The 26,233-nt window shown below is 44.6% G+C and overlaps 1 protein-coding gene across 4 annotated transcripts in view; it reads right to left on the bottom strand.

Moving 5' to 3' along the window:
• Positions 1 to 26,233, bottom strand: part of hiw (MYC binding protein highwire) — a 131,513-nt gene that overhangs the window by 64,098 nt on the left and 41,182 nt on the right. For all 4 annotated transcript variants that reach the window (XM_089566700.1, XM_089566701.1, XM_089566702.1 and 1 more), the window contains 17 exons: positions 24,535 to 24,787; positions 23,581 to 23,659; positions 22,593 to 22,667; positions 20,132 to 20,454; positions 19,397 to 19,524; positions 16,742 to 16,833; positions 16,173 to 16,307; positions 14,983 to 15,066; positions 14,497 to 14,593; positions 12,668 to 12,860; positions 9,809 to 10,071; positions 6,598 to 6,831; positions 5,528 to 5,623; positions 4,862 to 4,957; positions 2,845 to 3,054; positions 1,769 to 1,900; positions 632 to 810 (listed from right to left, as the gene is read on the bottom strand). In XM_089566700.1, coding sequence (XP_089422826.1) covers positions 632 to 810; positions 1,769 to 1,900; positions 2,845 to 3,054; positions 4,862 to 4,957; positions 5,528 to 5,623; positions 6,598 to 6,831; positions 9,809 to 10,071; positions 12,668 to 12,860; positions 14,497 to 14,593; positions 14,983 to 15,066; positions 16,173 to 16,307; positions 16,742 to 16,833; positions 19,397 to 19,524; positions 20,132 to 20,454; positions 22,593 to 22,667; positions 23,581 to 23,659; positions 24,535 to 24,787 — 2,669 coding nt within the window. The remainder of the gene's footprint in view (positions 1 to 631; positions 811 to 1,768; positions 1,901 to 2,844; positions 3,055 to 4,861; positions 4,958 to 5,527; positions 5,624 to 6,597; positions 6,832 to 9,808; positions 10,072 to 12,667; positions 12,861 to 14,496; positions 14,594 to 14,982; positions 15,067 to 16,172; positions 16,308 to 16,741; positions 16,834 to 19,396; positions 19,525 to 20,131; positions 20,455 to 22,592; positions 22,668 to 23,580; positions 23,660 to 24,534; positions 24,788 to 26,233) is intronic.

The following is a 26,233-nucleotide window of genomic DNA, read 5'->3' as shown; positions in this document are numbered from 1 at the left end:
ACAATGCATGAACAATATAAAGCTTTGCCATAAAAAGTTCTTGCAGTGAACAAGTAGGCAGCTCGCTCTATTGCACTCATTTGAACAGAACAGCAATAAGAAAAACTTTCAGGTATCTGTTGGCATGTTTCCAGTGTTTGAAATGTGATTACCATTTATACTACTCTGTATATTTGTGTACTATCAGCAACGAATGAAATGCAAACTGGATAACTGAAACACAAAAACGCAGCCATAATGATGACAGCTGGTAGAGAGGAAATACAGGCGGGCTTTATTAACGCCCTTCGCATCATTGAAGTGATAATCAAGTGCGCTGATAATCAGTTTCCTTTGATTAATATATTCTCGTTTTGACATTTTTGTTTAAACCGTTTTGTCTGCATTTCATTTGTTGCTGGTAGCACAATCATGGTGCCACGTTAACTGAAGCAACACAGAAAACATGCTTTTCTTCAGGAATACTGAACGTACTCTCGAAAAGATGGCTTCTCCATGGCTTTACCAGATTAATTAAGGCTGGCACCATAAATAATGTTGATAAATAATGCCAACAATCCATTAGCTTGCTTTTAATAATATACATATGCCTGCGCAACAAAGTAAAGTTGTGGGAAGGACAAGCTCTCACCTGTAGTAGAGTATCTGAGGTATCTGCCCTCTGGTGTGGTTGGTGCCATTGAAACTCAATGAACAGTCGGTGAAGGTGAACATGGTGCCATCAGGGCCCCTCACTTGGCTCATTCCGCCATCACCATTATTTGTCCTGGCACCATGGTTCCTCAACCTTATAGCATAAGTTGTGTTCTCCTGAAAAAACAAGAAAATACAAGGACATGTAATCTGCTCTAGGACCAGTTACTTGGGAGTGCTTTTTGGGCTTCCCAAGCACCTTAGTTCATACATGCCTCAATCCCTAATTGACTTTTCCCTACTTTATTTTGGGGCCAATCATATCATAATTGATTATAGCTGACTATTTCACTATGTGGCCAGTCATTACTAATTGGATGTGGGCTTTTTTTGGGGGCGGTGCATCTGCATGCATGTTAAGAAGGACAGCATAGAAGCTGAGACATGCACCTTTTGAAAGATGTTTGGGTTCCTCGATACTGAAGAAGTAAAGATTCCCTATACCACTAAAGAGTAACTTTCTAATCAAATGCTGAATAAGATTATGAAAAAATTCGAGTACTGAATGCCAATCTTATTCACAAGTCTAAATATTCATGGATTCCTGTACAAAAAAGTGGCTAGCCCCTTAATTGCAGGTTGCACATAACAACCCGCATATTTGAAACCTGAGGTGAAGATTTGCTTCCTGTGCAGCTATTCATGGGGAAGACATTATAAAGAGTATAAACATTCACCCTGACTCTTTGTGTTCAAATGCAGCCCTTTGAATGCAGCACCTACAGGTGTCTCAGGGGCCTGTACAAAAAATGTAATTACCCTCCAGAAGCCTTGCAGTAAATAGACCCACTTCAACCACCGGCCTACATGTCATAATAACTACTGCCAAGGTGCAACTGCTTCTCCATTATCATGAGCTGCCATGCAGGTGACATAAAAACCCCATCACCTCCCGACGCGGGACGTTTTTGGTACATCACACATCTTCCACCTCAACTAAGATGCCACAACTGACCATCTTGCTCAACCCACCCATTTTTTTCCCCTCCAAGCCTGAAGCACAGATGAAAGCCACAAGTTTTAAATCTTGGGTTTTTTTTCAAGATATACCACTATTAATACAGCTGAAACAAACCTTAATGGCAATGGGCTGGTCGAACTTCACTTCTGCCACATCCGAGTAGCAGTCTTCCGGTCCAAATGTGCCACGAGCCACATCAACCGTCTTCCAGCGCTGTGTGTGAGGCAGGTCTCCACTGATGCCACTCTGCAAAAATGGGCAGCTAATCAGCATACTAGCCACACACCAGCAGCAACTGCTCAAGCTGATAGCCCGGCAGTGTAGTACAAATGCGCAAGCAGAACATGCAGTGCTTTCCAAAGCAATTATGAGAACACAACAGTAGCTGACATGCTGGCTACAGTTACTTTACTGAATTAACTTTCAGTGATGTGGACATACAGACACTGTGATGAGCCCAAAAGGTACATGGATGTCCCATCAGCTTCAAATGCAACACAATCACAAAATCCAAAAATATTAGCTAGTAGACAGCAAATACAGGCAGTGTTGATCAACACTGAAAAACAGCGGTCTGCACATCTTCAAAGCGAAAACGAACCGCTGTAGTGTTCAGTCTCCTTCAACTGAGGTCTTCTCATTTTGTTGTTCACATTTTGACTAAGTTTTATCTGACTTCAGTTTGACTTGAAAAGGAAGAAATAAAGAAATTTGAAGCTGACGGTACTTGTGCATATGCATGAACTAAATTATTTAGCCTTGAAGTAGTAGTAGTCATAGCAATGGAACCAGTAGCAGTAGTTAGAACAGTATTAATGGTAGTATTAGCAGCAATTAAGTTTCCTGAGTAACGACTGCACACAGTTGAGACTTTGCTCTTCAAATTGAGAGGTGTAAGCCTGAATTGTCTATGGACTAGCAACAAATAGCAAAAGAACTGGGTTCTACTTTTGCCCTTTAAAAATAGACAAGAAGCTTTGTCTGTTGAAGGCAAAGCAGACAATAATCACCATATGACACTATATATTAGCAAAAAGCATTACAGCACACAAATATGACACATCCAAACATCAACAGGGTCTTAGCGCTCTCGGAGGACGCATTTAAAAGTCGCATTTAAGTCACGTCTACCAGGCATCTAAGGCTTGAAACATCAAAGTGCTTCGGACAAGTTTTATGATGACACTCACGTCATCGAGGAGCTCAAGCTCGTAGTGCCACTCGTTTCCAATGCCACCGTAGATGCATGCCCCTGCGATCAGCACACCAGGACGATCCACGCTGAAGCAGATGGCATCAGGAGAACCATTCCCAGTGTTCCACGTTCTGTTTTGGCAGACCCGTGTGAATCGCGATGGTGTGCAGTGCAATGCCTGCCGTGTGGCACGCTGAACATCCACCTGAAAAAAGCCCAGCCACCCATGGCTTGTTCTCTTTCTCTCTCTCACAGACACATATGCACACACATATAAGCAGGATGTGGGTGGGGGAAGAATATGCCTCAAAAATAGGCAACAGCCTTTCAATGACTTCCACAAGAATAGTTCCTTACTCCTCGTTAACTAAAAAACAATGCTGAATGTAGTTTGTCACACTTGTTAGATGCAATGAACAGAAGGACACATGAAAAAAAAAGGAAGAAGCCTAGTGCAAATGCCGATTACAATAAGCTCCTACATGGTGCCTGCATGAATGTCTATCTTGATGTTGCAACCCCCTGTCCATTTGTTCTTCGGGACACTACAGTTCCCAAGTAACAAAATAATTTCAAACTTCGGTAGGACTGCAATGTTTCAGATGCACTTTGAATTTTTATGACTCTATTAAAGAATTTTCACTTCGTCCAAACTTCCCCTTCCTCACACAGAGCTTATTCTAGGAGAAAATGATTTCGGCTGCCACAAAATGATATGAACGTATATTTACCAATGCAATGGATAAATGGAAAATAGCTGTATTAATGTCATCTATAAAGAGCACCTCGAAATAACATTATGACTAGTCACATCCTTAACATCATAAAACTTCTCTAGGTGAGCTCGTGTTACAAGCTACCCAGCAACATTTCATGACCACATTTGGAAGTTACAACTGTTTGTAACACACAAAAAGAACCTTTAAAATATGCACCATGCTTAGAGCTATTAACTGAAATAACTGGTAATTTCATATAGCATAAAATATAATTTTATTGTAATTTAAATGAAACCCTACAGGTATAAGAGAAGTAGAAAATAGTTATGAAAGGACACCCAAATGGTCTTTACTATAACTAACCAACTGTACAAAGCTTTCCAATGCATCTGTCCACAGCTTTACCAATACAGTACTCTCCTTTTAAGAATGGTTTCAGGGAACCATAAAAATCTGTTCATCTTATCAGAAAATCATCTCAACAGGAGTGCCACCAAAAAAGATACGTGAGCATGCTAGGTATTTTATTTATTTTATTTGGACATATATAGCAACGAATTGCATTTAGTGCACTGGAGTGCGCTGGAGACGACACACAATGCTGAGGTCTGGCCATATCACACCTCTACACCACAAATGGGCAGGAGTGAAGGTGCTGATCTTACCCGCACTGGCAAGAAAGCTTCCCCCCCAAGAAAGCACGCCTCTGCAAGACAGCTTGCCCACAATTCACGTGAACATGCACAAAAGCTATCTTGTGGACTCAAACTTTTTGAGTGGAGCCGTTTAATTTAATTTGTATTTCCTCGACAGTGCCATGTGAACACTTCATGACAACTGTTTCTCAGGGTCTCAGTGGTTCGTGGTGGCTGCAACCGTTGGTCTTCTTAAGCAAACTTTTTTTTTTTAAACTGAATCCTATGAGAACCCAAGTAAATGTTTTCACATTGCTCATTTTATCTGAGAATTCATCTTAATAAAGTTTGAACAATGGGATTTTACTGTATAGTGAATATTGCAGAAGCTGATGCAGATATGATGACAAGATGCCGCAATAGATCAGTCACCAACCATTTGACTAGTAGAGCTACGAGCCTTTGTATTGTCGAGACATGCAATGCAGTTAATGCTGTTGGAAGTTTATGTATACATATATTTTTTTTTCCCTGCAAAGCTTCCTCTCTATTTGACTACACTTTAGCTGGGACCTGGAGCAATATTCAGCATACACTGCATGAAGCTTGAGTCCATGGATAGCAAGGAGATATAGGTGAACTGAAGCTGGCAACTCACCACGCAGCCAATGGTCTGGGACGACAACTCAGCAACCACAGAAGAGAGAAATGCGCACGTGCTGCACACAAGCTTTGCCGATGGTTTCTCTGCCTCCTGCATAAAAGCCCAATGATGGCAGAGAGTAAAGGCAAGTCACAATTTGCAAACAAAAGATTAATTGTAAAAAAGTGGAGGCATGAGCTTACTCTCGGACAAAAAAAAAAGAATGACAACATACAAAAAGCTGCAGATACACTCGGAAACCTTAGGTGTGACTTTTACAGAAATGCATTCCCAGCTACTGCCAACAGAAGAGGAGCCCTTGAATTATGTCGAGGCCTCTTCCAAGCTCACCTGGACAACATAGATAACTGAATTGCCTACCTACACATCTATGTAAGCTATGTATGTAAGCATGTATGTAAGCTATGTAAGCATCTATGTAAGCTACCCATCTATGTAAGCTCCATAAGCTCCATGCAGCCAAAAACACTGTGTTTTCTCCTAAAGATAAGGGTGGTCCTTGCTATATACCACATTTTTATATAGAAGAGTTTAGACCTCGATAGTTATCCACGCGGACACAAAAGCATTGCCGCGAAGTGCAGATGCAAGAGTGGGTGAAAATCTGGCGCAAAAACCTCAGAAAGCAAGTGACAGTACAGACACAACCCTTCTACTTACGTGCTTTAAAATGCTTTGCACTGGTGCAACCACGATGCTGAGCAGTCGCTCCAGAACTTCTCTGAAGCTGCAGTTTTCGGGATGGTAGCCTTCCTTCTGCAATAGAAATTACAGTCTGTTACTAAAAGCAGGCAGGAGTTCAGTTTTGCCTAGAAAGGCGCAATAAGCAGCATAATCATGGAGAAAAGCACAAAAACTCCAACCGAGGTCCCATCACCTGCTGTTCAAGAGATGTGAAGCTTATATCGGGCTAATAACAGAAGTAGCGAAAATGACAAGCTGAGAATTCCTGCACACCTTTACCCACTTGCTTCCTGCTCCTTATCTCTAAACTGCGTGCCTTTCCCATCCCTCACCTCCTCGCACTCCTTCGCTCTGCAGATAAAAATGACGGTCGTCACATTCTCTGCAAACGAGGCATTAACTGGTGTCCCTGTAAAATACCGCACACTCACGTGTCTCCCACTTTTCCCAGCATACGCAATGAATTTTGGATATGGAAGACTTACCCCAGGTGCCAACCATTAACCATAACTAAGAGATAGTAAAGTGTGAAATAAGCTTTCAGCGTGTCATTTCAGTAATGCCATTTTTATGCACGAGATGTGAACTGCATTTTAACAACATCTACTTTCACCGCAGCCCAATCAATCTTTCTTTCTATACCTTGACACCACTGGTGAAAAACATTCAAGTTTTTTTGGAATGCATGTGTACCAGGGAACCAAGTTACCATGACATCAATGCAATGTGTAACTAATTTGCGTAACTAATTTTCTGACTTGGCATCTTTGCAGAGGTTACAGAAACTCTGCATGAGGTGTTAGACCTAATAAAATTTATGTCTCCGATGCAGTGCACTCCACACTCAGACTGACTTTAAGCCATCTCTGGTCCACATACACCTCTGTGCACCAGCCACTCTAACCACAGCTGGAACTTCCTCATGGCAGCCACTCAGCATCCCACGTAGAAGGTGTGTGCGTTCTATAAACGATGAGACAAAGCACATGTAGCATTAAGGGAGGCGAAAATTGTGTTCCCCAGAGTCGGAAACTAATTGCACTTACCATCGTCTTTCGTGCAACAACTTCAACAAGCAGCGGGTAGACGGTTGAGTCAGCAGCGTCGGGAAGCTGAGGCCCATTGCCCGGGCTCTCGGGGGAGCAAGGCCCTTCCAAGTTGGGCCGAGTCTCTCTATCCAAGCTTGGTGGCAGCAGGTAGGTCAACTGAGCAGCCGGGCAACACAGGGATGCCAGAACAGCCGCCAGAAGACGGTCGCTACAGTCTTGACTGCGACGAGCCTACCACACAGACAAGGAGGCAGCAATGAATTAACACCAGTGAAGGCATTGACCAGGCGATGGAAGAAGCACATGATGCTACTCTCTATTGCGTACTGGTGCGGGCAGCAATGAAAATTCGTCATCGTCCTCAGTGACAGCGGAAACAATGCGCCCGTTGGCACGAATTATAAGCAATATCTAATATGTACCTGAAATGCATTAGAATGGTCACTACTTACAAAGTAAAGCAAAGCTCTAAGCTCCTCTGAAGACTACAGTTAGAAAAAGAGGCCACTCAAGCATCAGGAAATGATGCATCATCTTTCCTGACACAAGCAGTTACAATACAGTGCCAAGCTAAAAAAAGGTGATTGACCGGGAGGATTACTTGAGGAAGCAGAAGTGTGCCTGCATTCTGCACAGAGGTAAAACCATGGCCAAAAAAAAAAGGAGGCACCTTAGCCCTCTAAGGCCCAGGCAGAGATGTTATCAAAGTCATACACTGTATTATTATTATTATTATTTTTGTACGACCAGAGTTTGCAGCTACCTAGGCTGCAACTTATATGTTACTTCAGAGCTTTAAGTAATAAAACTGAATAGGTTATCCAATTCTCGCCCAAAATAAACAGAGATGGTCAAAATTGCATCAATATTGCCACAGACTACGCTACACGTTACGCGATCACACGCGCACTGCCCACCAGTACGGCTACTGATGTTGCCGACTTTCTTTTGACCGACCTTATCCTACATCATGGAGCTCCCCGTCAACTTCTGACCGACCGAGGCCGATGCTTTCTGTCCAGAGTTGTCGCTGACATTCTTCGATCGTGCTCTACAAAACATAAGCTCACCACCGCCTACCACCCGCAGACGAACGGCCTCACAGAACGCTTCAATCGCACTCTCACCGATATGCTGGCTATGTACGTTTCTCCGGACCATCGCGACTGGGATACCGCTCTCCCCTATGTGACCTTCGCCTACAACTCCTCCAGCCATGACACTGCCGGTTACTCCCCTTTTTATCTTTTGTATGGCCGCGAGCCCCTGCTGCCTCTGGACACGCTGCTTCCCACTTCTACTGCTCCGCTGTCTGCTTACGCCCACGACGCCATTACCCGCGCTGACCACGCTCGCCAACTCGCACGCTCCCGGCTCCTCGCTTCCCAGACCTCTCAGCAGGAATTCTACAACCGCCGTCACCGTGTGGTCTCCTTCACCCCTGGCTCCCTCGTCTTGCTTTGGTCGCCATCTCGCCGCGTGGGGCTCTCTGAAAAACTTCTGTCCCGCTACATCGGCCCGTACCGTGTCCTGCGCCAAGTCACCGCAGTCACCTACGAGATCGCTCCGGCCTTCCCCGGTGCCACGTCCTCTCAGCATCAGACCGATGTTGTGCACGTCTCTCGCCTCAAGCCCTACGTCTTGCAGTCCCCCTCACTGCCGTGATGAGCACCGAGACGGTGCTTTTCCGACCGGGGGGCCATGCAACGGATAATCTCCGTGAAGACGACGCAGAGGAAGTGCCCAGTGTGTGCGCGCTTGCCGCTCGGGGCTAGCTGTGATCTGGACCCTGTGCTCCGGTCGTCCTTGTGCCGACATAGACTTCGGGCCACGTAACAATATTACCAGTCACTTTCCCAGCAGCATCACTACAATTGCCAGCGAAATGCACACCAAAGAAACCTGGCACATGAAGCACCACATGCCAGATCCCTTGTTGCCATTTCATGCCAGTAACAAAGCTAAGACTAAACTAGTCCATCTAGCATGTCAGCAATGCTTAAGGCCTCTAGTTTACCACAATTCCATGAAAAATTGCAGACCTAAGCATTTTTCGCGGAACTATGTGCTAATAACCATCCTCTCATTTTTGCATACTACTGTTATGGGCATCAGTAGGAACAGCAGAACGATGGGAAAATGACTAATTTACTTCATTTGCATGAATATAACATGAGCAGGGAGCTTGAGACGTCAAGACAATTGTAAAAGAAATATCATTATATACCGCAATCTCAAACAGTTTAGGAAAACCATAGACGGGGGACACCAAAAGAAACACAGACGGCGTGCTAAAATACAGAATCAGCTGATACGTTGATGTTATTGAAAAGGCAATGCTTCAGATGTGCGTGCCACAAATGGGCGAAGTAAAGCCTCCAATTCGTTAATGCATGCAGTCTCCCATGCAGCAGCACCAAGTGGCGCAGTCGCCATCATGCTGCCACTTCTACATGGCGTTTCGAGTTTCCGGGTCTTGCACCCGTTCACCCTGCTTTGCCTTCCCTACACCTTTTTTCCAAATCCATAGCCACCTTCTCCTCTGCATTCACCAAAAACTTTGCCCCAAGATCACTGAAAAGATGGCTTCTCCTAGCAGCTGGCAAGTCTGGTAGCGTAGATTGTTTTAACTAACTTGAACAGCTAGCAGAAAAAAAAAAAAAAATTCACACTGTATGCATAACATGTTTACAAATATAATTGGACATGCCTTCTGGAACAGGCTTCTATGCCTCCCATGGAATATTGCAGATTCTTTGTTCTCAGTACATGGCGTCTGAAATTTTCAGCCGCAGAAAGTTGAGCCTCAGCAATTATGCGAGGTGCACTCAATCTCCAACAAGTTAAGTTTTTTAACGAGCTGCTCTGATACAGCTCACCCTAACAAGCAGGCCTTGTTCACTACAGCACAAAGATTAAGAAAGGACAGGGGTGTCTATGATTGAAAAATATAGGAAAAATTAACAATTTCCCAATTGAGTCACACACAGATTTGTGAAGTACTTTTCCACCTACACATCAAGTTTGTAGACCAAGAATAGCACAGCTTTTAAAAAACTGTGGAATGAATGTGCTTTGTCAGCACATTAACTTGCAAAAAATGCATCAAAATTGCAATTTTGCTTGCCTCTGCATTTGGAAACCAGCCATCATATAAAGGTCTCATTAGAAAATGCAGCATTCTCTTGTGAGCGTGAACTGCACTCACTGGATCGACGAGAAGCTCGCAGAGGCCACGCCACTTGAGCATGGTGCTTGGGTAGAAGGTGTGGTAGCACGCCATGAACGCAGCTTCACACTCTTCCAGCAGGGTTGTCTGCATGGCAGCCCCTTCCCTGAGCAGCCCCTCCTCCTCAGCCGCGTCTGCAGGCAGGCTGCTCCCACCGGACAGGATGCAGCTGAGCAGGCTCTGGGTGTCTGCCACACATTCGGCCATCCGCGACGATTCCGGCGGCAGCTTCTTGGAAACAGCTGCACATAAGGCAAGGAACTGCTGATCTTCGGGGAATGCGAACCACAGGGAACTTGTCCCAACTTGCGTCTACAGACAGATGAACGTGAAACTTCAGCTTGAACAAAGCTTAAAGGGCACTGAGAACAAACTGAAGATGGTCTGTATCAATAGAGTACCACATTCTAATCACGAAGACAATACTCACCAAAAACTGAGCTTTTACAAGCTATCAAGGACCAAAAAACAGCATACAGGTGTCGCCATCCCCAACTGAATTCACGAGTAAACGGCATGCAAGTAAACAGATTTTCTTAAGCGCAGATCCCAGAGGCTAGGCTACACCACCAATCACTTCAAAATGATGGCAAGTAGCCCTTTTCCGTGTCAACATCACGAGCTTGAATTGAGTGGCAGGAAAATTTTTTCATTCAATTTTTCAGCCATAAATGCGCCTTTTGCTGCCAGACAAATGTCAACACGTCGAGAAAAGAGCCACAGTAGCAACTCTGACTCAGAACACTAATTGAATGGAGTTCTCTTTAGTGTCCCTTTAAACTGAACAATGTTGAATCTTATGCCAAAAAAACTGGCAAACGCTTACACTTCTTGGTAAAGCGATTTTCGATTGCTGCGGTATTTAAACATAGGCAATTGCAGACTGAACCTGCAGTACCAAATAAACACGGACAGGGGTTTAGACTTCAACAGCGCACACAACGGTACGCCGCTGCTGAGCTCATAGCTGAGTCTATCCTTAGGGAATCCACACTGGAAGCATTTGCAAATAACATTACAACTTTAGTCACGTGACAACAACTCAAGCAAGGATATCAACTTAGGCTAATGTCATTCATTGGAAATTACATTAATTTGGCCGCCTGAGAAGAGCAGCTATTGCAGTTGCTTGGAATTCAGTGGGTTCTGTAGCGCAATTCAGTACCTTATTCGCCGTCTTCCATCTTCTCCAGATTTCTTAAATTTTGAGACATTGATCATCAAGCGTGCGTAGCTGCTCTCCACACACCATATTACACAGTATCTGCTCTTATGCTATGCCATTTAACGCAAAACACCACGCATGCCAATTAAATTGACATGGGCAATGGCTGGCATAGTTACCCTTCGACATTATCAAGGAGTCTATTCAGACAGATTGGGGGGAAAAGGGGAGAGACTATCGCCACACATCAAAGGTGGCAGCATATTAATCAGGCCGTTGATGCGTGTGTACATTTCCTATAGCACTGCCGAAAAACCAAGCACAAAATTTCTGGAAGCGGGCGACAGAAAGTAGGAGCCGCAGCTGGCGTCATGCTGCGTCTCCTTCCTCCTGACTTCTCAATAGGGCTTGAACCATCTGGAACCGCAGGTCTGCGCACACCGCTTCACCAAGGTCGCGAAGAGAGAAGGACAAGGGCTGTGAGCTGAGACACATTAGTGGGAGCCCCAGCCTTCGAGAGTGCTCCAAAACAATCTTTTCCTTTTTTTTTTATCATGGGTCGCCATGCGTGACCTGCTTTCATGCTACCGCTTTCCTCCTCGCACCCTCTTCGTTACTGCCATCTCTCATACTCCTCTGCACTCTGCATCCGCTTTTTTTATTCTGCGATGCACTCATTCACTCGGTTATGCTGGGGCCAGCGCTGAGGGGCGCCGCTAAATGCAGAAACGGGCGCCTAAACAGCTGTGCTATAAAATTTCCCCAAAAACGCACCCAAGAGCAGTGCAGTTAAGTCAGTGAAAAGACACCAACTCAAGCGACCCTTACTAGGAAAACGGGGAGACCTTTTCTAAAGTTTTAGCGCCGTTTTGAAAGCGCACACGAAGATTCCAGAGGCCGCAGAAAATCGAGCGCCAGTTAGGTTGGGCTTCTCCGCACAGCAATGGCAGGCCAAGCACCAGCTATGGTGGCTTTCTTGCCATTTAAGCTGTGTCGCTTGGACAGTGGTACGTCATAGTGAAGGCTACCACCATTTTTACCACATCTATGACAGCTGACATAAGGTCCACGTGACCAAGAAGTGAACAGCAAGAAACATGGCAAGGCAATTGACATATGAGCTTTCCCTCTTCATATATCTGCATCACTACATGGAATTGATAATGATAACAGATATACTGAGGCGTTATAAAATTCTAATGCAAGTGTTGGCGTGGTGGTGACAAGCAATTGACTTGGTGCACAAGATGAAGCATTGCCTAACACTTGCACTGATGAATGAACGAGAAAGAAGAATAGTTCCTTATTCTGCCAAAACGTTTCACAATTTGTATGCCATTAACAGAACAGAAGGGGACAAGCATTTGTACACAGTGCTATTACAGATAAAACATCTGTTGGACATGTCAATCACAAAAACTGTGATGCAGGAAAGAAAAGAAACAGCCGGCTGAATTTCATCAGCATGCATAACAAGGCGACTGAGCATTTTGCATTCATAAACATGCTCACTCGTCAAACAATGGTTTATGAATAAAACCCAATTCTCTGCAATCATTTTCTCACCACTCTGCAAGTTGCCACTGTGGCTCACTATTCTACTAGAAGTTACACCTCAAAACAACACCTAACATGCAACATGCACAACTGCAAAACAGCAATAAACAACTCACGTCCAATTGGGTACACTTCGTTGATGTATATGCGCAGCAAATGCAGGGATGCAGCACAGATGTACAGCAGGCGTCTCAAGTCTAGAACCAGAGCTCTCCCAAGGGTAGACGGACTGTCAGCAAGCTCGCACAGACCTGCCCTGAACGCCTTCCAGCCCCAATGCAGCAGCCTTAGTAAGGACTGGAAGCACTCCTGCACATTACAGAGAAGGCAGGTCGAATGCAGTGACCCCACTGCCAGAGGCTTCCAAGGCAAAAGCATTTCCTCCTTTCACAAGAAACAGACAAGAAGCACTTCACAACTTGTAATTAGAGGCAGTTATCAACAATGTAACACAAAGCATCTTTTAGCTCAATGGTCACCAGTTTCACAAGTTGCCACATGAGCGTTATTCTGGAGCAAAGCAACCAGACATGCAAAAAAAAGAAAGATGTACAGTTACGAGTTCCACCATGTTATCGCAAACTCGATAGCACTTGCACATGTGCACTACTTACCGAAGCATAAAAACAATCATAAGATGGAATATGAACCTCGGCAGCTAGCAGGTTCATTCGAAAAAAAAAAGAAAACATAACTGAGGGGGAAGTTAAGGTTGTCTTGCACCAAGTATCAAGGCTACTAAGTCAAACCTCAATATATAACAAACATGGATATTATGAACCATTGGCTACACAGAACTCTTTGTAAATATTTTTAACAAACACATGCAATTTCTACTTTATATATCGAACACGATAGAACATGAAACGGGTATATCAACCTTCCCAGTGCCAAGCAACCCCCCCTCAGATAGCAGGCTTTGCCGCAGTATACAAGAGACTGGTGGTGGTGTGGCAGGCGTTTATGCTAAGACTCATGCCTTTATCCCGCACTAGTGTTCTTATCTCGCATTCTTCAACAGTGTGACGGAGGCACAAGGGGGGTTGGGTAGCCAGGCAGTCAGCATACATTCATGCCTCTCGCATCTATCAAAAGTGCTCCGGAAGCACCGGCGTGGACGGTTGTAGCTTTGCAGTAACCGTCCTGCACTTATGTCGGCTGTCACAGATGTGGTAAAAATAGTGGTAGCCTTCACTATAACGTACCACTGTCCAATAGACACAGCTAAAATGGCAAGAAAGCCACCATAGCTGGTGCTTGGCCTGCCATTGCTGTGCGGAGAAGCCCAACCTAACTGGCGCTCGATTTTCTGCGGCCTCTGGAATCATTGCGTGCGCTTTCAAAACGGCGCTAAAACTTTAGAAGAGGTCTCCCCGTTTTCCTAGTAAGGGTCGCTTGAGTTGATGTCTTTTCACTGCTCTTGGGTGCGTTTTTGGGGAAATTTTATATTTACAATTTTTTAATTATCTTTTGCCTGTTCGCTATAACCAGGTTTGACTAGTGCTCACCATTCTGTGCAAACCAAAATCTGCTGTGCCACAGGTGTGCAGCAGCAGTTTAGAAAGTAAATTACATAACATGCCTTAATGAACAAATCACCACTTCGAACACTTTCTTCTGACATTCACTTGGTTCCACACGTTTGGGGCGCTTCATTATTTTCGACCTTAATGCATGTTGGATTTAAAGTTTCAAACTTTAGTGGGAGTTAGGCTCCCCAAGCGTGGGATGGCCAACTGGACTTACGCCTGGCTTTCGCTCCTTGCCTTTCCTTTCTACTCTTTCTCTTTCTAGTGCACATTAGTTGGGATGTCCTCAATAAGTATCCAGCTTCCAAAACTGGAAAATCTCCCCTGTACCCAAAAGCACTACAAATCCCCCCCACACAAAAACAGGACACTCAAAGAAAAGAAACAACAACCAAAGACTAGGGGAGTTTACAAACCGGTGTTACTGTTCTGGAAAACTTGTGACTCAGGATGGTGATGGACTCTGACTGGTCAGCAGGCTGGCTCGATGTCTGCACATCTGGAGTAATCACCCTGACGAAAGAAAAAAAAAAATTAAAAGGAAGAATAAATTAAGGGTGAAGCAGGCACTCCAGAGATGCAAGAGGTGCAAGGTTACTATCATGCTATACACTGTGCTAGCTGCGACGAATGACTAGAGCCCAACCTGCCATTTTCTCATCAACTGCAACCACAACACTGACACTCCACTTCGAACTTGGAGCAGGACATAAGTACTTCTACAAGCTGATTTTACAGCGATCATAAAATTTAGGTCATGCACATGACCTTTCATGCTCAGTTATCTTCACAATAAAAGTGAACAACGCCAGCAGCTTGATTTTTTGTAACACAGTCATACATCCTCCAATATTTCATGCATCTTGTCACAACCAATGTTGCCAGACGAAGAAGCAACTCACCGGTACAACAGCTGAGGGATCTGTCCAGCATTGACATCCGTACCATTGTTAGACTTTTTGGAACTCTTGAAGTAAAAGACAACCCTGAAAGAGAATGTAGATAATCGCTGCTTAGCCAAGTGTCTAATTCCCTACAGGAAGGAATTCTGAGGGTGAAAAATACGATACAGTGGAACACCACTGTTAATTTTTCACAGGACTGGAAAACAAAAAGTTGCAACCAGAAAATGCTGTATCCAAATGCAGCTAGTGAAAAAATTCCACACCGTTAGCTGCTGCCTTTCTTTTTTGTTTCTCATCAACAATTTGCAATGCTTTTTGGCTCTCGCAGTAGTTTTCCTCGTGCAAAACATCCGAAACGCCCCAATGGCTATGCTCTATCTGAGCAGCTATTGGTAAAAGGGAGGCAGCAGTGAGGAGATGCTGGTGAACTTGCGACGAACATACGCTTATGCGCGCCACCACTTTAAATCTACCTACACAATCCTCGTCAACTGCAACCTGCAAAATGAGTCTTTTAGGCTGCAAGCAGCAACGAAATGCGAATGACACAAACAAAAGCCTTGGAGCCAACTTCTGCAACCGCATATCCCACAGTGCTGCCTGCACGGCGTCCGCTCCCATGTTTGTTTTTGCATTTTCGATCGTTCGTGCTCAAGTTGCAGCGACGATGAAATTGCACCAACGGCTGAAAGAAAATTAATGCTATCCATAAGCATACGTGGTGTTGGCATGGAGCAGTGCACAGGAAGCCCATAGACATCGTGGCGGTCAAGCGCCGATGGAGTGTGAAGTCTCATTTTAGCAGGCATGCTGTTGCCATTCCACGAGTGGTAAACCCAGGCGATATTCGTGACATACCCTGCAGGCTGTCACAACTGCGATGTAACAGCCGGGTTTCTATTACACGGGACTCTGTAGGAGCTATGTCAGCACAAGCGAATTAAAACGTAGCAGATGGAAAAACGCAGCATCCGGGAACGTAACAGCGGGGTTCTACTGTATTAGGCAGAATTTGACCACCGATTGTTTAAATAACACTGAACACCATTCATGGCTAGTAAACACAAAGTTAACACCGAGAAATCCAGGATATCACGATCAGCTGCCTAGCTATGTTAATCATCATTCACAATGCTCACCAGGATACAATCACACTGTGGAGAGGTCAACAGACTTGCCACACTTACTGATCTTCAGTGGTGACAACGGACTGGCCACTTGAGCCACAGTCACTGCTAGGCCCCGAAATGTGGGCCCACACAATGTACCACCGGTTAGCCTGTAGCAGAATGGGCTCCTCAAACAGTATGGGGTACTTGTGCCTAGAACAAGAGTATGGCCAAAGAGAAACAACACAAAGTTTGCACACATAATGGCAAACAGCAACAATCGTGCAGAAAAACCAAGGGGCCTATCTGGACAACCCCGTAATAAAAAGTGAAAGCAATCTAACAACAGGAAGAGAAGTCGTAAACTGGAAAGTACGCTTTATTTGAGGTTCTCCAGACAAGCACTCTATGACAAACCAATGGCGGTGTGCATTGAGACAATGCGAAGAGTAAAAGCTTTGTGCCTGAAGCTATAAAATGGCATTTTTACAGGTCACCAAAACCTGTAACTACTACTACTGGGGACAAAGACAACAAAGACAAAAAAAAGAAAGATGCATTGTTTGTTTTGCAATCTTGAGCAACATACGCACAAGGCCCACTCAAAAACACACCAGCTGACTGTGGTGTTGTGCTCACAGCCTTACCTTGCACCACACTCGTACGGTATTTCTTCAGTCTCAGCAAGGAGCTCGCCATCGGTTTCCTGGTCTCCGCCGTCCACACCAATGTCAAAAACCTGTCAGGCAACCATAAGCAAATATAGTTATAGTATGCAAATTTGAAACGCACAATAAGAAATCACCTCCCAAAGCTATGTATGAAAGCTATGCCTTGTCCCATTTCACAACCTTAAGCTACTATATTAAAGGTGCACTGAAGAGGATTCTGAACTTGTCTTTTTGCCGCGGGAACTCGATCTACCCGTTCCTAGCATTCTTAGAAACAGTGAATTATTGCCCTGTGTGGCCGATTTCCCCAATTAAATCGAATTAACGTCCGGCTCCCGCCTTTTTTTTTAAAATTCTGCCTCGTACGGTGGGCGGAGTCGACCAACGCGTGGAGCGCCTTTCACCCAGTCCCGTGGAGGCTTTGCTTTCGCTTTATTTTGTTTTTTAGGTTTCCATGAATAAATAGTTTCATTCACAGATAATATAGCCGCAAAATAAGCCCGAAGAAATAAAAATACGCGCGGACTATTTGCTACTACGGACTACTTCGTATTACTCCGCCGATGGCAGAGCGGCAAGCCGCCACGGGACTGGGTGAAAGGCGCCCACGCGTTGGTCGACTCCGCCCACCGTACGAGGCACAATTAAAAAAAAAAGGCGGGAGCCGGACGTTAATTCGATTTAATTGGGGAAATCGGCCACACAGGGCAATAAGTCACTGTTTCTAAGAATGCTGGGAACGGGTAGATCGAGTTCCCGTGGCAAAAAGACAAGTTCAGAATCCTCTTCAGTGCACCTTTAAGTCCCGCACAACAAAACAGCACAGAGGTGAATTTGGGGATGGGACATCGAAAGACTGTACACAAGCCATGCCACAAAAATAATACACTTCCAGCCAGTTCACTGCGCCGTCTTATCATTTGCCACAGCAATATAAAAAAATTTGGCACGTTTCTGAGAAGTGCACTAAATGACTAAATACAAAATTTCACTGATATATCTTCAGTACTTTTGATATACATTTTTATGTGTTTCACTGTTAGACCAAACTAGCTGAAATACTGATGTGACAACAAAACATGGTAGGAACCTGCAGTCGTTTTTAAACTTTAGACAAAGGAATGGTGCATGCAGTGACATTCCCCAAATACTTTTATCGGCCTAATTTTTTCTACACAGAACATTATATCTATGCTTGCTCAATGCGCTTACTATCGTCAAGTCAAATAGTTCAAAGAGCCTTCATGGCTGCCGTTGCGTAACGCTTCCTCGTGCAAACGTCTGCCGTTTCCACCTGTTTGTGTGCTCGAACCTTAAGGGGGGACGAGGGTCTTAAAACTTACCTTTTTATTTGTGGTTAGAATCTCATAAAATTTTCAACACAGATGTGTTTTTCTCTTCTGATTTCAAAAATGTAGCCATAATTGAGCTGGTGGTCTTAGAACAAAAGTTATCTTGAATTCTAGAGTGTAATTGAGTAATTTCTTACGCAGCTTTAATGAACTTTCTCATTGCATTTTGTTGTTTTTAATTGCATGAATTGATAGCCAGCAAATTCCCATACCTGATGACATTCTTACTTTTTTTTGTTTAGGCCACATATAAATAGCAATGTACAATTAGCTTAACGAATTGCAGTGTCAAATACTGCGACCTTTTACTCTCGACATAGTACATCAGGATGCCATGCCTTTAGAGAAAAACAAAGAATGTCACCGGGTATGGGAACCCTCTGGCTATCAATTCATGTAAATAAAAGCAACAAGATGCAATGAGAAAGTTCATTAAAGCTGTGTAAGAAATTACATTCTAGACTTTTACATTCTAGACTTTTACACCTAATTACATTCTAGACTTTGCTAGACTTTGTAAGATTTAAGGCCACCAGCTCAATTATGATTACATATTTGGAATCGGAAGAGAAAAATACATCTGGGTGCAAAATTTCATGAGATTCTAGCCATAAATAAAAAAGTTAGTTTTAAGACCCTCGTCCCCCCTTAATGATCGGATCCTGATTTTGTGCTGATTTTAGATATGTCATTTAATTTTGTGTAAAACAATTCCTTGAGCACTTGTGCAATTTTTATGCAAGTCTTTTGGAGAGAGCATGTAAGAAAATTTGCTGCAGGAAACTCGCTGAAATGCATGCTATTGGGCTCTCTTGACACCAAGGAATGCAATAAGGGTAAAATTATCATCCTGGCTGTCATAGAACTTGAGTTACAGGGTACTGAAGCTGCGACTTCACAAACAGGAATACACACTTTTCTTCTCATTTCTGAAGCGACAACTTCAAAACTCTATAACTCAAGTTCTATGAGAGCCAGGATGATAATTTTACCCTTATTGCATTCCTTGGTGTCAAGAGAACCTAATGGCATGCATTTCAGCGAGTTTCCTGCCGTAAATTTCTGCAAAACTTTTCCCAAAATACTTGCATAAAAATTGCACAAGTGCTCAAGGAATTGTTTTACACGAAATTAAATGACATACCCAGAATCAGCGCACAAAACTACATGTGGCCTGGAAATTTCATAACTGTGACTTCATTAATAAAATTTTTTTTTGTCAAAGACCAGGGTCCCCCCTTAAACGAAAATGTGTGCAGAGCTTTGCCCTTTGGCTCACCCTGATGCGAGCAGTGTACTCCCCACGGCCACCAAACAGGCCCACTCCTCCCAACAGGATGTCAGTGTCAGCCATGAAGCGAATGGCCTCCACCGAATGGCCCGAGTAGCCCCAGCCTCCGCCATGGCCTGTGGAGCACAACAGGGCAAAGTGACCGACGACATGCTTCCAAAGATTTCACCGTGCTCTGCACAGAAATCGCCATGCAAGGTAGCCGAGAAAAAAAAAAAAAAACTAAGCCTGGAAACACAATTTTTCCCTCAGGATACAAAGCAGAAATATCCAGGGCAAAACCCTTCGCTCGTGTGGTATGGAACTATCAAAGGTGCTTTGGGTGGCTCAAATCCTGCTTTTCACCTGCTAGCAAAGTGGTCAAATATCTCCCACCATGTCTTCCCTGCCACAAGCCCCACGCACTTCACATATCTAAGATTTTATGATGCTAAGTTTTACCACAAGGCATTTAGTTACAGTTTTGCTGAGCACATGCAGATATTTTAAAATGCTTCAGGAAGTTCGCTTGCCTTTCATTATGACAGGAAAGCACACAGCGTAAGTAAACTTAAGTTTCTCAGCACCAAGTGGCCACATGGCATAGGTACCCACATTGGCACCTATCTTTTATGCGATTTTATGCGACTCAGCTCATGCTAGTGCCAATGCTGAGCTTCTCTACTAACCTGCAACCTGCATGCCCTACATGCACTGCTGCAAAGAGTCCCCAAGTGCACTCACTCTCGAAACGATTGACTGTGGAGAAGTCCTCGCGGGCGTACACTCGAGCCAGGCTCTGGTGCCGTGCCTGCTCAGCATCCTCCCGCACGCTCAGGTCCCTCTCCTGGGCGGCTGTCAGCACGTCCAGTGCCCCAAGCAGGTTGAGTGCGGCCTGACAGCGGCCAACGGGGTGCCCCGCTGCCCCTGGGAGGCTCAGCTCGGGACCCAAGAACAGCGGCAGCTGTGTGGCTTGCTCCGAGAGCCCCTCCGGGGATGTCTGCAGTGGCACTGCCTCGCTCCGCACCACACTGTACCAGCTCAGCTCAAGCGTCTTCTGGTTTAGGCTGGTTTAGGCATGAAAGGTAGAGAAGGAGGCAGTGCTGTAAAGGAGGCTGGCAGGAGCAGTAAGCAGGTGACTGGCAAACTGGGCTTTGCACAATGGATCAAACTGGCATAGTATTTCAAGTGGGAACCACATGTTCAAGAATCTGTTGTCACTGTCCGGCTTCCACAAAGTTCAGCCGTGAAAAGTACAAACCGAACATGCCATGCCTCTTTCCGCTGCTATTTTTGCAATATTATATAGCGGTTTGGGTGAAATTAGCGCAAGCCTAATTTTCCAGGTCCCTTTTCACTACAATTTTTGTGTTTTTATACAGCTGCTTGGGCGAAATTAGACATCTCTTCATGGCAACAATGCTACTGTCAACCACATGGGCACTGATGGGGCCTATCGTTTATGGTATCACAGCTAGCACTAGCAATGCTCTGTTGCCAGTGGTGGCAATGGCCCAGAGCAGTTTGGAGGAGGCTTTGTAGAAAGTGAAAATTCAGTTTGAAGCAGCTTCCTCACTGTTTGTAGTAGGAGCTCAATACTGAGAAATAGGGTAAAAATGCAAACATACATATTTAGTCAATTTTTTATTTGCATGTCCATTCACCACGTTTGGTCCAGACAACCTTGCCAATGCTGTCAAGGCAGATCGATGAGCAGAACGCATGCAGACTATGCGCTAAGAGTAGGTGGTAAATGGCTAGAAAGTGAAATGAGGTGGGCTTGGATCCCATGTATCATCTTTCTTGCCCCACATCAAGAGAAGAAACCACTCACACCTGAGCCCACTCAGCGGTAAGCTCTGCCACCCTACATTCATCGCGGCACCGGGTTGCTAGAATAGCATTTCGGCGCCTTACTGGCACAGTTTGATCAAAAACCATCTATTTGTAGTAGCATGTAGCAGGTTTAATGCAATGGCACAGGCTGGTGCAACTGACGCAGCATTCCCACCACTGTTGCATGCTGATGGCTACCCGATTGACATTACTTCTAAGTAATGCAATGTTGCACCTTTACACTTTACACTGCAAGGTGCCATATGACAGAACATTTTAATTCAGAGTGCCCAACTGATAGAATGATAAGTAAGCTCAATAAAAGCAATAAAATTACGAGTTTGCACTGAAAACAGTGTGAAACATCCTCATGTTGTTATGCTTCTGTTTTAGTTTGTGCCACTGCACTAAAGACTGCACAAAAAAGCCAAGTGCTGGTACTTTCTCAAGCACAAGAGAAAACGTTCACTACTCCTTGAAGTATGAAAAAGTACAATTCCGAGAACGTGGACAAGGTAGCAGTGTAAGTGAGAAAATGTCTCCCAGGTAACTGCAGTTATCCCAACAAAATCTATGTACGTGCAACACATTTTAGATTTCAGTTCTTCATGCAGATTTTTTTCGTGCCTTTTCGCTTCTAGAGTTTTGGTGCATAAGATCACACAAGCAAATTTTTGGTCACAATGGGGAAGAATAACCCAGACAAGCAAATTTTCAGCTATTTCAAAAGCTGAAGCCTTGCTTGAAAGGCAAGAGATAAAAGGCAATGCAAAATGGAATCTGATGGCCATCCCAAAGGAGGAATTCATAGTATGCTTCAGGAAATAAGAGGAATGCTGGGTTAACTGTGTAAGCTACCAGAGGGAACCAGGAGTCAATGTACCAAGTCACCAACCTCATATGTAAAAAATGACCAGACACTTTCAAAGACAGACCTAATAAATGTTCAATTCAACAAATGTCATGTATGCTAAACCTTCCACTGCCACTCTGGGCAACAAACAAAGTAAAAAAAATAAAGCAATGCTTCCACAAAAGCTAAGCTGCCTTGGAACTTAAAGAAACCTTGTTTGGGGTCCTGTCTTGCAGTCCACTGATGACTTTCCTACAAGGAACTTGAAAATATAATGACACACACACTCCCACAAGAAAAAGAGGTGGCACATGCAAAGCCACCCAAGCTTTTATATTAAGTCGGTGGTTAGTATATGACAAACTATGTAAAAAGGAACAAGAAGCAATTAACTAGTTCACAAAACCTTGAACATTGCAGAGTACACAAAATTAGTGTAGTATACTATGAGGGTCAAGTAACAAATGTAGTAGTAACAAAAGTGCTAACACCTCTGAGATAAGTGATCAGCCTCACCTCCAAAGCACATTGTAGATGCTATCAAGGCAAACTGCATGATTCTTCAGGTCCACTTGATCTGCAGAATTAAACCTGTAAAAAAAAAAGAGAGAGAGAGAGAGAGAGTGAGTGAGAGTGTGTGTGTGTGTGTGTGTGTGTGTGTGTGTGTGTGCGTGTGCGCGTGTACGTGCATGCGTGCATCCAAAATACCCCTAAGAGCCTCAGAGAAGAGTATTACATAAGAGAATTAAAGGTGGCAAAAATACAAGAATGTAAAATAAGCATAGTAATACCACAAAAAGAAATAACATATCAAGCAGAACAAGAACTAAAGCTCAAAAACACATGAGGTAATAGAAGTAAAAGCAGCATAAAAACTACACACGAATAATATTTTCTTAAAGTTTTTGAAATCTAATCATGTTCGTTTCAGTTGCAATGAGAGCGGGCAGCCGGTTCCGGTCGGCAGCCGGTTCCGGTCAATACTGGCTTGAGATACGAAAGACTTGGCGTAAACATGCATTTGTCATTGAAAAGATGATCACGGCATGGGAAGATTGCCGACAGTGAGCAAAAGAGGTTGTCATGAAGTAACGGATGATGATACATTTTGTGAAACACAGAAAGGCCGGAATGGCTGCGACAATGGGAGAGGTTATCCCTTCAGCACGAGTTTTTAATGCCATGAAGCCAGTGAAATGTGAGCAATCTGGAAAAATGAAGCCGACAGCAAGCTTCTGCAAGGATTTGATGTTTGCTATAAAACTAGGCACAAATGGAAAATTTCTTGCCCAACTACGGATACTTCGCATTGAGAATCCTGTTTGCAACATTAACCTTAAATCATGAACTGCATTCATTCCATATATATGCGGCATTCTGGTCAATACAATATCAATATTTATGATGTAAATACTTAAACAATATGCCCACTGATAACGTAATTACTTCTCACAAAAGGCAGTGTATCGATGTGATGAGAAAAAAAAAAAAAAAAAGAGCTAACCCTTTGCAGCTGCCATCAGCTCGGTTGATCATTAGGCACTTGAACTTCGATGCTTGCTCCGTGTCTTTTGAAACAATCCCTGAAATAATGTCAATTACACACATTTTTGAGTGAAGAGAAGCAATGAAATAGTACACAGGCAACTACGCAGCCATGCAATACAGTAGAGCCAACATATACTGAACCCTGATATTTGAAATTATTGGCTAAATTGAACAGAGAGATTGTTCCCTAGAAAATCCAGTGAAAAAGTATAGGAAAGTCGCACTGTATATTGAAATGCAATTTTTCCTGCAGTTCGTTATATCGAACTGCGCGCCACCATACCATACCTCTATGACTTAATTGTTGCTTCTTGCAAGGGCAAGTGAAAAGTGATTTTTTAAACTAACAGCAGTGGCAAAAAAAAGTAAAATTGAAATTGAGTGTTTTATACCAAAAATTGAACTTAGATTGCCGGTGATGAAAGAAACATGAGAAGGCAGCTGACATGAGAAGAGACCCACTCGTTGCAGTTTGAATCTCATAACGCAACCACTCAAATTTCAGGCATGCATGTATCAATCACGCCAGGGTGAAAAACCATTACTGAAAGCCTCATGTTAATTCACAGGCAATACGAAACCATATCGACAGTGTTTCCAAGGCAGCACAAAAGTGAACATGGCAAGAGCAAAGCATTTCTGTTTATTCCACCTTTATTTTTGTTTGCTCTACTTGGCAGCTCCCAGATCATTTTGTATGCTACTGCACAGAAAAGTTGCCAGACTCTGACAACCCCGTAATGACAAGGTTCCTCATAGATTGGCCACATTTCTGTACCTTCCCGACAACTAGGACCGTGAGGTTACTTGAACAAGCTTTGCACAAATTCCTACTGGAATCAGCCAACACGGACAAAGAAAAAACATGACTGGTATAACAACGCAGCAGAACGCCAGATGCGGAGCTCACCCAGACAGCTGCGATTGGCAACCAAGCTGCAGTGTGCCAGGCTGGAGGCACTGGTGAGAAATTCGTCGAGCTTGACAAACGTGTGGTCGCCAGAGGCGCCAACCCAGGTTGCCCTGCGGCCGCGCTTCACCCCAATGGTTGGCACAGCACCTGGCAGGGCATGCCAGAGTCCATGGCCATCTCCACTGCTGCTCCGACGCCGACTGCCCCCACTGGCACCTTCCTCCGGCACACCCCGGCCCAGCTGGCCTTTCTGAGGCAAGAGAACCAACATGCCAGTGTTTCATTCCGAGTTACAAAAGGGAGGAGGAGGAGGAGGAGGGGTGACTGGAAGAAATCATAGATCACAAGACGCCAACAAGCATCACAAGCTCTGGCCAAGGTACCTATTTCTCAAGCAGCAATTGTGCGGTTAACACTCAGCATGCATCAAAAGCGCAGATGGCTGTGCAGTTTTTAAAGGGACAGTGAGGAGAGCTCTATTGATATTGTTACGTGCTTAGCACGCACGGGGGTTTATTCACAGAGGGGATCGGTCGGAGCAGGATGGAAGCAGGCAGCCTACCAGCGTCCCTCAGCTCTTTTTCTTCCTTTCTCCCTGCCGGTCAGTCCTTCATCTTCTGCTTCTTCCGTCGAGATTCTGTGGAAGCACGTGACATTTCCCTCCTCGCAGACGGAGCCCGGCGGGCGAGTTACGTGGACCGTCTGGGATGGAATCGCTTGAGACGGGCTACATGCACCACCTGAGACTGGCGTGACCGTCGACCACTAGCAGTTAGTCGTGATATAACGTAATTAACGTCACTTATGCACTCCAACACAACAAACGGTCCAGTGTAGTGGGACAGCAGTTTCTGACACAGACCACGCTTGCGTAGAGGGGTCCACAACCACACAATGTCACCAGGAACATAAGAAACTTCTTGGTGTTGGACGTCGTAGCGGTTCTTGGAACGCTCTTGAGAAGATAAAATTCGAACGCGGGCAAGCTGGCGAGCTTCTTCAGCTCTGCAGAGTGTGGTCGCAAGAGAAGGTTCGTCGTGGATGAAAAATGGTAGAATGGTGTCAAGGCCGCAGCGAGGTGAGCGAGCATAGAGCAGGTAAAAGGGGCTGTAGCCTGTTGTCTCATGTTGCGCTGTGTTGTATGCATGAGTAATGAACGGGAGGACGCCATCCCAGTCCTTATGATCTGCAGCGACGTACATAGCGAGCATGGTGGTGAGCGTCCGATTAGTGCGTTCTACCACCCCGTTCGTTTGGGGATGATATGGCGTGGAGTGGCGAAAACTGCAGCTGCTGAGGCGGAGAAGTTCTTCAACAACGTCCGCTGTAAATTGGCGTCCACGGTCGCTAATGAGAACTGCAGGAGGGCCGTGCCGAAGAATGACGAATCGAAGTAAGAAGTTAGATACTTCAGACGCAGTAGCAGCTGGTATCGCGGCTGTCTCACAATAACGGGTTAAGTGGTCTACGCACACAAGAATCCATCGATTTCCTTTCGAGGACCGTGGGAAAGGTCCAAGGAGGTCAATGCCAACTTGCTCAAACGGGGCTGTTGGAGGTGTGATTGGCCGCAGTTTGCCCGGTGGACTTGAAGTCGGCAGCTTAAAGCGCTGGCATTGCACACAGCTGGCTACATAGTGCTGGATGGTTGAACGCATGTTAGGCCAGTAAAATCGTTGTTGTGTGCGGTGGAGTG

This window comes from Amblyomma mixtum, chromosome 1 (assembly GCF_055824585.1).
Source record: "Amblyomma mixtum isolate Tamu chromosome 1, ASM5582458v1, whole genome shotgun sequence".
Taxonomy (NCBI): domain Eukaryota; kingdom Metazoa; phylum Arthropoda; class Arachnida; order Ixodida; family Ixodidae; genus Amblyomma; species Amblyomma mixtum.
The sequence above is the reverse complement of the archived record's forward strand: the minus strand, read 5'-3'. Positions and strand labels throughout refer to the sequence as shown.